The sequence below is a fragment of the Tiliqua scincoides genome, chromosome 3 (assembly GCF_035046505.1).
Source record: "Tiliqua scincoides isolate rTilSci1 chromosome 3, rTilSci1.hap2, whole genome shotgun sequence".
In the NCBI taxonomy this organism is placed as follows: Eukaryota; Metazoa; Chordata; class Lepidosauria; order Squamata; family Scincidae; genus Tiliqua; species Tiliqua scincoides.
In genome coordinates this window covers 139,305,870-139,318,250 of record NC_089823.1, presented here as the reverse complement: position 1 = coordinate 139,318,250, position 12,381 = coordinate 139,305,870, and the positions used below count along the sequence as shown (strand labels likewise).

Genomic DNA, 12,381 nt, shown 5'->3' with positions numbered 1-12,381 from the left:
CTCCCAACTTTAATACTACAGTACCCAAAATCCACAAAGCCTCAGCCTAACACACCCTTGAGAATACAATCCACTCTCAAACCTTCAGAAACTTGCCCCAAAATAACATGTGGAATAATCCACAGATCTGAAGTTGTTGAGCTGGCTACTTCATTACCATAATCCATTTTTTTATATTTAATGGTTTATAAACTTTAAACTTTGCCTCAGTTCACAACAAACATCAAAAACATTCACACAGTATTCTCGCTCAATACAAAATCTAGCAATATTGGAGGGAAACAGGCCAAAAAAACCCTACCTGTCTGCTAGAATATATGGATGAGATGTCTGCCATGTAAGGGGACGGAATTTCATAACTGAGATAAAACGCCCCAGGTTGTGGATTTCTTGCTTTTGATATTCTCCATGTACCATCCCAGAGAGATAGAACAGTTTGGCACCCTAAAGAATTCATAAAAATAAAAAAAAGTTTTAATTCACAAAACACACCTACCAATGAAGCGAGGCAGTAGTACATTTAATCATTGTTTTCAATAAGATTGAAATTTCCTCCTAACATAAATGCAGTGTTGTGCAACAACAAAAAAAGTATATAATGCCATTTTCAGGGGGAATTATGCATTACAATCTGCAGGACAACTGTCAAAAACAGTATCCCTGAGCCAAGTCCCCCTTTCTAGCCCCAGTAATATCAGGATGATGTTGCTAAACCTTAGCACATTGTGAATTTCCCCATCTATGCTCCACATCACAAGTTCCCACAAGCTGAAAAAACACACACTATCACAATGGAGCTACATGTCATACCGGGGAAAAGAGAAGGGGAATTTGAACCAGAAATGCAGTTTTCAACAATAGGCCCCATAACAAGCAATTTCATTCTAAACTATTTCTAAGCCATATAGCTGTAAATGACATGCTCAGAAGTGTGTGGGCAGCCAAAGTCTCAGGTCGAGGAATTGCTGAATAAGACTTTCAGTGGTAATAAGGAGGATTTTCATATGGGCAGCCCCACCCTAAGCTTCCGGGCACCCACTGGAACAACGGCGCCAGAGTGGCTACAACTGTATCCAGCTGGCGCCAAAGTGGCTACAGCTGTATTCAGCCGGCACTGGGAAGCCACTGGGAGTCTCTTTGGGAGAAGGGGACTTTCATCCCCTTCTCCTGGGGAAAGCCCCAAAACCCACAATGGGGCTTCTCAAGTCTGCGCTGGCTATTTTGCCAGCACAGACTTGAGAGACTCCCTGTCAGGCCTTCCAGCCTGACACAGAGTTCTCAATTCAGCAGGGCAGAGCTCCACCAGTCCCACCCCCCTCTCACCTGGTTCCTCCCTCCAACCCACCTTCCCCTGCCCTCGTTCCACCCCCCAGAGGCTGCACCGCCGCCCAGAAGTGGCGCATCCTCCTCTTGCCAGCGCTGGGCCCAGAATTGGACTGGCACAGACCCAGCACCATCACTCCCTGTTCAATGGGTGCCATAAACATGCTTCATGACACATTTACGGCATCCAATGCTGCTGCTGGGTGAACTTAGATTGGGCCCTAAATCTTCATTAGACTAATTTTTAGGAGAAAATCAAAATGAGTTGTACAGGAAACCAACTAAGGTGCAATTTCATCAACTAGCATACCTACCGACAATTCTAAATGCAAGTACAAAACCACTCCAATCTTTGTGGTTTCCTCTATTTGACATACATTACACAATATAATTCATTTAAGACAAAATTACCGCAATACCATACCTGATACACTTCAGTCCAAAACCTATGTTTTAATCTCTTCTTAGTCTTCTTCAGTTGTTTGTTATTCTTGAAGGTATCTAAATGAGTAAGGACGCCCATGATTTTGGGAAACCCATGCACCTGGCAAATGTTCAGGAATTCAAATGTTTCCATTTCAAACCCAAAACTGGCATCGATAAGCATCAAAACCTGAGAGAGAAATGGAAAGAAAGGACACAATTGAAAACGTGTACTTTAAAATATGTGCTAAAATGTGTACTTTAAAACTGTGCTACTTTAAGTTCAATTGAAATTTTGAAATATTTAATGTTTTATTGTTGTTAATATGTCCTTTTAATGAGATATGTTTGAATTTATTATAAGCTGCCTTGGAAGCTCCTTTATGGGAAGGGGGAGGCAGCATAGAAGTCCATTAAATAATAATTATACCAAACCAATTCATTGACCACAACATATATCCCATATACATGCATATTCCAATGCATTAAAATGTGACGAACTCTTTTTATGTAAATATCAATTTTTAATCCTGTTTGTCTAAATTGTTAACTTAGATTTTTACTAGTATAAGGAAAACACAGCTCTGTTCCTACTGGAGAAGAATCTTGCCTCTGAAATAATGGTCTGATCGGCAATCTGCTATGTCATTTTCCGCATAGGAAAAGACTTTTACTAACTTCTCACCAATCCTAACCAACTTCTCAGCTCTAATGCAGTCACAATGCAATCCGGAGGTAAGGGAACAAACATTCTCAACTTGAGGCGGCCTCTGTGACTGCCTCTCTACCACAGGATATAGCACGTGCCCAACGGACATGGCTGCATTGGTGATGGAAAGCATTGCCTATGCTACTAAGCATAGGATCAGGCTGTTAGTTTCCCTACACCAGCCTATAACCTCATTGTGTAAATGAAGACACAACCTGCATTCAAAAAAACTATGCTTAAAATCAATAGGAAGAAGCCCAGAAAGATATAAATATGGGCACAAACATGATATAAACTGAATTCATTAAACAACGAAAGAGAAGAGAATGAACAAACCTAAGGTTTAATACAGTACAGGCATGCCCCGGTATCTGCAGAGGTTCTTTTCTGGAACCCCCCCCCCCAAGGTTCACTGAAACTGCAGATACCAGGGAATGCCCCCTACCCTCCAAGGGCAAGGAGAGCTCTCTTGCCCTTGCCTCTGGAGGATCCTCTGAGCCCAGCAGATGTCTGTCAAACTGAGCCCGACAGTAAAAAAATTTCTGGTTTCTCTGTGAAACTGGAAATGATGTTTTTAAAGCCTTATAAGGCATTAGGAGGCCCAGGGAAGCTCCCCTTGCCTCTGAAGGGTGTGCATGTGGTAGGGCCCTGCAGACCTGATCCATGGATAAGTGAATCCGCAGATACAGGGGAGACCCCTGTATATTAAGTTTTTTAACTACACACAATCATGTCTTACAAAAGACAAACATCTGGGCTGATTGGTTTTTCCCAGCTGATTTGGAAACTATTTATAAAGCTTGACACTAGTGCAGTAACATGTGTTTACATATTATATGTTGAATAATATGTGTATCATTTTTTCCACTGCAGGTTTTGTAGCAAGAAAACTAGCCTCTTCTATGGTACAACTTACCAGGTCAGCAACTTTAGCCAGATCAATCATTGTATTAATATCACATCCACATTCAATTATGGTCAGCCTACGCTTTTTACCTATAAGCAAAGAGCCACAAAACATTTAATATCTTTAAAAGTGTAAAGATATTTTTCAGTTTTAATATAACAATCCAGGTATTATACAGTATTTAGGTCAGGAACTGTTTTATTTCTAAACACCAACAAGTCATGCCTCTGCTGAGCTCACCTTCAGGAGGCTGGGGAAGCACAGGGAGGGCATGTGAACCTGATCTGCGGATAAGTGAATTAGCAGATACAGGATCTACGGATACGGGGAGGCCCAGTATAGTAAAACAACTAATGTTTTATTCTGTTCCCTGCCAAAATCATAAGAACATAAGAACAGCCCCACTGGATCAGGCCATAGGCCCATCTAGTCCAGCTTCCTGTATCTCACAGCGGCCCACCAAATGCCCCAGGGAGCACACCAGATAACAAGAGACCTCATCCTGGTGCCCTCCCCTAAAATCAAATATCATTACATGAAAAGAAAATTGAAATGAAAATATTGAATATTGAAAAGTGTTGAATATTGAAAAATATTGAAATGAAAATATTACTGATTTACTCCCCTGTACTAAAACTGTATTATAGTACATTTATGCATACCACATTGAACTCAATGTTCTATACAACAGGAACACACAATTATAAAGAGAAAGAGAGAGATCACTTAAAAATGCTTTATTTGTATAGCATATTAAACTGTATCAACATTTCTACATACTAATGAGGTTGATTATCATGAATGTGTTTTACTGCTTGCTTATTGTTAGTTTCCTATAATCTTTGACTTTGACAGTAATACAGCCTGCAAAACAATGGTGAAAAGGATTATTCAAATTTAAGTCCCAATCATCTAAATGAATAACATTTTTAAGAAGTATCCATTTTTTTCTGAAACTGTTTAGAAATATGTGTAAAGATCCAGCCAAAGTCACATGCTTTTAAATTCTACTGATGTCAATCAGTGAAATTCACTAATGTCAGTCAGTGAAAATCAGTGTGGCCTTCATACTGAAAAATCTGGAGATCCCTGCTTTGAACTAGTGTGATGCACATTTGGAAGCTCAAATAATAGACTGGGTTCTAAGCTATAGTAAACACAAATCATGATTTGACCTGGTTTCTCAACTGAGGATAGTTACACAACACACACACACACACACACACACACACAAAGGCCTTGTGTTTGGTTTTCCTACCTGACACAATTGTTACAGGGCCCCGGATTTCAACCAACTTCTGCCTTGTGAAATTCTTAATAAGGCATTTTATCAAGGTGCTTTTCCCAACTTTTGGAGGGCCAACTACAACCACCACCACCGGTGGAGGCTCTAAAGGAGTGCGATCAACCACAGGAATGTGATGCTTTTTGGTCTTCAGATCTTGAGTCCTGTTTTGAGAATAAGGGTTGATTCTATTTTAATTGAAGTAACCATTAATTGAAGCTGTGAACAACCCCTCTCACTGCTATACTTTATCTCTTGAGGTACTATGAGAACAGACTACTATGCTGTATGCAGCCACCAAAATGTCCTAGATAACTTAGCTGGAGGCATGGCCTATTAGGGACAAACCCTTGGGAAGCCCTACCTATCACCCCATATGGTAATAATACAATACATTAAAAATAACCAACAATACCTTGATATTCTAAATACTCTAAAGCAGGGGTTGGTGATCTTTCTGGGCAAAGGAGCTAGATGATCATTGCCAAACTTCCAGGTTGCCAAGTTCCCAGAAGCGGCTGCATAGTCCTTGGATTGGGAGGCAAAGCCTCACACCCAATTTGCCATGCGCCAGACAGGGAATGGCAGAGCCAACTGCCCAGGTTCGCAAAGTCCCTGTGCTGCGCTGAGGAGGGAGGCCTTGCCTCCCAAGCCCAGCTCTGCACAGGCTAGATGACTTTGGGTGTCGGGCCAGATCCAGGCTGTAGGCTGCCAACCCCTGCTCTAAAGTGCAAACCAATTCCAATTTATTTCAGTAAAGAACAAAAACACTTTGCCTTGGCCAGTGGAAACTTATGGAACAAAAGAAGAATCCACCTCCAAGAACTGTCATTTTAACTGTTTTGACATCTATGAACAATCTTAAAGGCTTTCAAAGAAGTCATCACCTCCTGTGGTATGTTTAGAGCTTCATATTTTATGTGAAAATTTACATCATTTTCTCCTGTGGGAGAGGAGATCTTTCTTTGGGATTTTTCAGTGGTGACCCCTTAAGTGGGGAAACAGATAGGTCAGATTCACATTGTGGATTGTTTAAGAACCCTTCTAAAACATTTCTTATCAAGCTAAGCTGTGCCCTCAGCTGCTGGGATGACAGCCAGATGTATTTTACTAGATTCTTTCAATATTTATTGGAGTGGATATGTTCATCTTAATATTTAGTAGGCCACTTTGAGACTTTGACTGAAAGATACAATTCAATCTCATTTTTCAAAAATAGATCAGCGTTCCCAAAGTGGTGGATTGTGACCCACTGTAGGAACTGGAAGTGGGCCATTCCCCCTTAAGGAATGGGTGACCTGATGGCACTGCAGCAATTGCAGTGCTGTAGAGACCCTGGGGCATGGTAACATACCTGGGGAGTTATGAAGCCTCCCAGAGGGTCCTGGAGGTTTGCAGCCCCCACTGCAAGCCTTTAGGACCCTCCAGGAGGCTTCACATCCCCCTCCAGCTATGTCCAGCAAGCCTATGGGTCCCCGCAGTGCCACAATTGCTATGGTGCCATTGAGGCACACCCCTTGCTCCCCACCCCCACCTTTGCAGCCACTTACAGAGTTCCCAACTCCTTCAGTTTGGGAACCCATGACATAGGTACGTAATTATCATTACCACATTCTAAACTCCAGTTGCAGTCCCACACCATAAGCTGTGATTTGTCTCATGTGAAATCTAACTATAAGGCAACTATTTTAGGAAGATGGGACAAGTGTCTTTCCACTCAGGGATGCAGTTATAACTTCCAGCCTAGTAATTCACCTATTGCCAAATTTCACTGTTTACCATACCAGCACAGATTGCCTCTTACATTTCAGGATTTTATCAAGGCCTCACAAAATTACACTTTTTTTTTTAACATGAGAAAGACTTGGAAGTCCTGTAGACCATCATAAGAACTGGAGCAATGGAGTAGCTACACTGCTAGGCTGGAACATGGGAAGCCCGGGATAAAATTCCTGCTCAGCAAGACTTTCTGGATGGCCTTCACACAACGACTCTCAGCATAGCCCCTCTCAAAGCTGCAATCCTATGCACATTTTCCTGGAAGTAAACCTCACTGAACAGAATGGACTTACATCTTAGTAATCATGCATAAAATTTCACTGTAAAGCATTGCTCCAACCTCCCCAAAGAGCCAAGTGTAAAAGCATCTTGCTGGAGAAGAGGCTGGGGAACTTTACTGTACCTGTGGAATGTCCTGGCCATCCGGACTGCAGACTGAACTGCAAAGGCCTTAGGATTTCTCTTTCGGGCATCCTCCTCATCATCAAGCCCTAGGTCTTTCAAATGCCGTCTCTTCTTCTTGTCAGCCTTTGGCCCACTGTGTTTCTTGCGATGCTGTTTCTTGTCTTTTTCGTCCATCCTTATTCCCAGCAATCAACTAGCCAAAATACCTGTTGTTTTTTCTTTACCAATATAACTGAGATAAACAAAGCATACATTAAAGAAGCTCCCCTAAATAAAACATTCAACTTAAGAACTTTCAAGATACAAACATGCCTGGCTATATGTCCAAACAGGCCAATTTCCAGTGTTCCTCATCTTATTCCAACCAGACCCAGCAAGTCCTGCTAGTCTACTTTTCAAGGTAAGAGCACACAATATACTGTATCGTAGGTGTATCATAAATACATTTTTTAAATATTTCACAAAATTGTCAATACTGATAGTGATGTTGGATTTAAGAACAAAACAGCTTTAAAACTTCTGTACATGGATGAAAGCCAAATTAATTCAACAACACTAATGTCCAAGGGGGAAAAAATGCTCCTCTTACCACACAACACCAACCTTCACTACTGTACAGACCATGCTGTTTTGTTCTCTCTCCAAAAATTTACTATGGTGGTCTAAAAGTGAAAAAGAAAATTTTGCTCAGCTTAGTAAATATTTGATAATCCCTGGGGCATTTGGTGGGCCGCTGTGAGATACAGGAAGCTGAACTAGATGGGCCTATGGCCTGATCCAGTGGGGCTGTTCTTATGATAACACAATGAATGGAATTTTCTGTACAGAACTGGTCAATTCTTCCTAATTTTAGAATCAGACTTGAAATTATCTCTCCTGCACAACAATTAAGGATAATAGGTCTTCCTTTGAAGCTGACCACCTTGATGATCTGGGGAAGGAACAAAACCCTAATAAGGGCAATTCATACAGCTCCATGCAAACAAGTGTTTTTTAACAGCATGTTCCCCAAAGACCAAAAAAGTGACAGTCTTTAGCAAGGGAAAGGCCTAGAAAGATCAGTCCTAGAAAGAACAGATACTGGAAAATTTTGCTTGCTTTGCAATTACAGCTGCAAAAAAATGTTCTGGTAAGGCTGGCATGCTCTCAAAGACATTCATGTTTCATATGGTGTGTCACATTCTTGTGCCTGGTTTTATACTCTCTCAGAAAATGGGCTATTATGTCCTAGAGCAGGGGTGCTCAATAGGTGGATCACGATCTACCGGTAGATCGCGAGGCAAAATGAGTAGATCCTGGAGCCCTGTCTCTCCAAACTGTTAATATGTCAGTTTCGTCTAGTGACTAGACAAAACTGACATATTTAGCTGACACTAAACTGACACTGAAACTGACACTTTAGCTGCTCTTCAGGCATGCAGCAACAAAACTGACGAAACTGACTAGACTCCAGCAGGGGCTCCATACATTACATACATGTGAACTTTTAGTTGAAAAGCGGTATATAAATACTGTTAATAATAATAATAATAATAATTAAAGGGGGTGACTGTCAGACGCTTCCTTCCCCCCTGGTAGATCTCCGGGCCTTGCTGGGTTTCAAAGTAGCTCTCGAGCCAAAAAAGTGTGAGCACCCCTGTCCTAGAGTCTGGACAAAAACATTCTATGCCAATAGTTCTTACACATTTAGCACCAGGACCCACTTTTTGGAATGAGAATCTGTCAGGACCCACAGGACATGATGACATGACTGGAACTGACATAATCAAGCAGGGTATTTTAATAATCCTAGGCTACATTCCGACCCACATTTACCCAGCAGTAAGCCCCTACTGTCATTGTTAAAAGAATATACATAGTAGCGTGTTCAAAGTTCAGATCTGTAACATTTCCCCAAATGCAGTCGCATACCATGGTATCATCAAGTCTAATCTATTAAAAATAAAATACTGAAATGAAAGGTGACCCACATGAAACTGGCTCGCGACACACCTGGTGGATCCCAAGCCACAGTTTGAGAAACACTGCTCTATACCAGTGAGTTCGCAAATTGTAGATCGGGACCGACTGGTGGGTTGCAACCTGATTTTTGGTGGGTGATGGAAAGATCAGATAACTAACTGCCTCAAGCCCTCAGGCTATGCAGAAATTAGATACTGTAGCTGCTAATTACCCTGCAAAGAGCTCAGCTCCTGCAGTTTGAAAGATAGTTGCTAACTGCCCTGCGAGGAGCTGAGCTCCTGATGTTTGCAAGAATGCATGAATACAGGGAGACAAATATCTGAGGATCTTTTTCTGGTTGTTACTTATACATAAAATATTGCTTCCCTCTAGATCTCCTTTAAAAAATCCAGGCTCTAGGCTGTAATCATAAAACCCCCTAAGACACTGGGGCAGCCTTTGCAACTCCATGCACACTTCCCAGGGAGTAAGCCTCAGTGGGGACAAGGGGGCTTCCTTCTGAGTAGACCCGCCCGGGACTGGGCTCTGGACAGCCTCTGCAGGAGAGTCCGGGGGGGGGGCAGCCTGTCCTGTCCCTCCCCGTCTCCCCCTCCCTCCGCGCCGCCTGCAGCCCGGGCACGTGCGCCTCCCTCCCCACCAGCTGCGCTGCACTCACCGTCCGGGCTTCGCGTGTTCTGCCACCCAGGAGCGTTCTCGCTCGGGTCCCCCGGAGGCAGCAGCCCGCGAGCTCCGTTCCGGGGGAAGACCGAGACTGCAGCACCGAAGGCCGCGGACTGGGCGCTCTCGCGCAGGCGCAGTGCCTGTCCTGGGCTGTCCTCCCACTGGCAGAACAGAGCAGCACCTGCAGTCCTGTTCGCTGAGCAGCCAGCCCTTCTCAGGCTGCAGCCCTGTGCAGGCTTACCTGGGAGTAAGCCCCATGGACTGTCGTAGGACTTGCTTCTGAGTAGACCTGCAGAGGGGGCTCTCAGGCTGCAGCCCTCCCCACACTTTCCTGGGAGCAGCCCCGTTGACTCTAGTGGGACTTGCTTCTGTGCAGACATGCCTAGGATTGGGCTCTCAGCCTGTTGCACTGAGAGGGGCAACGTTCCTAGGCCGGTATTTCCTGGCTCTTGTGAGGGGAGATTTTAGCAAATCTCCAAAGCAGCCTCAGCTCCAGGCCCGCTCTGCTGGAAGGAAGCCCAGTTGACTCTGGTGGGACTTGCTTCTGAGTAGACAGGCACAGGACTGGGCTCTCCACCTCTCACCATCAGCAAGATTGTGTCATCATCCTTGTAATCACAGTGACCAGGTATAAGGGGGACAGAATGCCTCTACCACTGGTTCCCACCCTGTGGCCTATGGATCACAGGTGGTCTGCCAGGAAACCCTGAAAATGTTGGAGGAATCTTTAAAAAATTGATTTTAAATCAATCAAGTCAATCAATCAAATCAAATCAAGAGGATAGCAAATGTCACGCCTATTTTTAAAAAGGGAAAGAGGGGGGACCCGGGAAACTATAGGCCGGTCAGCCTAACATCCATACCGGGTAAGATGGTGGAATGCCTCATCAAAGATAGGATCTCAAAACACATAGATGAACAGGCCTTGCTGAGGGAGAGTCATCATGGCTTCTGTAAGGGTAAGTCTTGCCTCACAAACCTTATAGAATTCTTTGAAAAGGTCAACAGGCATGTGGATTTGGGAGAACCTGTGGACATTATATATCTGGACTTTCAGAAGGCGTTTGACACGGTCCCTCACCAAAGGCTACTGAAAAAACTCCACAGTCAGGGAATTAGAGGACAGGCCCTCTCCTGGATTGAGAACTGGTTGGAGGCCAGGAAGCAGAGAGTGGGTGTCAATGGGCAATTTTCACAATGGAGAGAGGTGAAAAGCGGTGTGCCCCAAGGATCTGTCCTGGGACCAGTGCTTTTCAACCTCTTCATAAATGACCTGGAGACAGGGTTGAGCAGTGAAGTGGCTAAGTTTGCAGATGATACCAAACTTTTCCGAGTGGTAAAGACCAGAAGTGATTGTGAGGAGCTCCAGAAGGATCTCTCCAGACTGGCAGAATGGGCAGCAAAATGGCAGATGCGCTTCAATGTCAGTAAGTGTAAAGTCATGCACATTGGGGCAAAAAATCAAAACTTTAGATATAGGCTGATGGGTTCTGAGCTGTCTGTGACAGATCAGGAGAGAGATCTTGGGGTGGTGGTGGACAGGTCGATGAAAGTGTCGACCCAATGTGTGGCAGCAGTGAAGAACGCCAATTCTATGCTTGGGATCATTAGGAAGGGTATTGAGAACAAAACGGCTAGTATTATAATGCCGTACAAATCGATGGTAAGGCCACACCTGGAGTATTGTGTCCAGTTCTGGTCGCCGCATCTCAAAAAAGACATAGTGGAAATGGAAAAGGTGCAAAAGAGAGTGACTAAGATGATTACGGGACTGGGGCACCTTCCTTATGAGGAAAGGCTATGGCGTTTGGGCCTCTTCAGCCTAGAAAAGAGATGCCTGAGGGGGGACATGATTGAGACATACAAAATTATGCAGGGGATGGACAGAGTGGATAGGGAGATGCTCTTTACACTCTCACATAATACCAGAACCAGGGGACATCCACTAAAATTGAGTGTTAGGCGGGTTAGGACAGACAAAAGAAAATATTTCTTTACTCAGCGTGTGGTCGGTCTGTGGAACTCCTTGCCACAGGATGTGGTGCTGGCGTCTACCCTAGATGCCTTTAAAAGGGGATTGGACAAGTTTCTGGAGGAAAAATCCATTACAGGGTACAAGCCATGATGTGTATGCACAACCTCCTGATTTTAGAAATGGGTTATGTCAGAATGCCAGATGCAAGGGAGGGCACCAGGATGAGGTCTCTTGTTATCTGGTGTACTCCCTGGGGCATTTGGTGGGCCGCTGTGAGATACAGGAAGCTGGACTAGATGGGCCTATGGCCTGATCCAGTGGGGCTGTTCTTACGTTCTTATGATCACAGGTGGTCTGCCAGGAGTCCCTGAAAATGTTGGAGGAATCTTTAAAAAATTGATTTCCTCTTTAGGGAGGAAGCAGAGTAGCTTCAGCAGCAGATACCCCCTTTGCTGGGAATCAACCCCAGGGAGCCTCCCACACCCGACTGACTGCTAATCAAGAAAGACAAACTACAATGGCTGGTTGAAGTTGCAAAAGAAAGTCATTTACTCACAGTTCCTTAGAAGCATATGTTACAGCATCTGATTATGATCAGAGGTTACACTAAACTTAAGATAACAAGGCCCTGGAGCTGCCTCGTCCTGCATGCCATGTGGTCAAGATGGCATCACCAGCAGAGCCCTGCTGTGACCCATCTTGTCAGGTCAGTGTTCAGTGAGGAAGAAGAGGGTGTGCACGGAGCAGAAGGGAAGGATATAGTGTCTGGGCCACACCCCCACATAGGTCATCCAAAGGAGACAGGTAAAGTGTAGGGTCACTGGGCTATGGCTTAACCCTTTCAGGACAGTATCCTGCCACCCCTGGACAGCAGATGAAGTTGCACCAACTCCAACAGAGAAGGGGTCTGCAAAGTCTCAGAAAAAACCATAGCCTTCTGTGGCTTCCAGCAT

The 12,381-nt window shown here is 44.1% G+C and overlaps 1 protein-coding gene across 2 annotated transcripts in view; it reads right to left on the bottom strand.

The window, feature by feature from the left end:
- BMS1 (BMS1 ribosome biogenesis factor) overlaps positions 1–9,525 on the bottom strand; it is a 36,783-nt gene extending 27,258 nt beyond the window's left edge. Inside the window, exons 1-6 of one of the 2 annotated variants that reach the window (XM_066619845.1) lie at positions 9,449–9,525; positions 6,830–7,063; positions 4,621–4,811; positions 3,372–3,451; positions 1,748–1,936; positions 302–444 (exon numbers count right to left, since the gene is read on the bottom strand). In XM_066619845.1, coding sequence (XP_066475942.1) covers positions 302–444; positions 1,748–1,936; positions 3,372–3,451; positions 4,621–4,811; positions 6,830–7,005 — 779 coding nt within the window. In that variant the 5' untranslated portion in view covers positions 7,006–7,063; positions 9,449–9,525. Of the gene's footprint in view, positions 1–301; positions 445–1,747; positions 1,937–3,371; positions 3,452–4,620; positions 4,812–6,829; positions 7,064–7,420; positions 7,453–9,448 lie in introns of those variants that run through there. The other variant, XM_066619846.1, reaches the window with a different exon arrangement.
- Between the last annotated feature and the right edge of the window lie 2,856 nt (positions 9,526–12,381).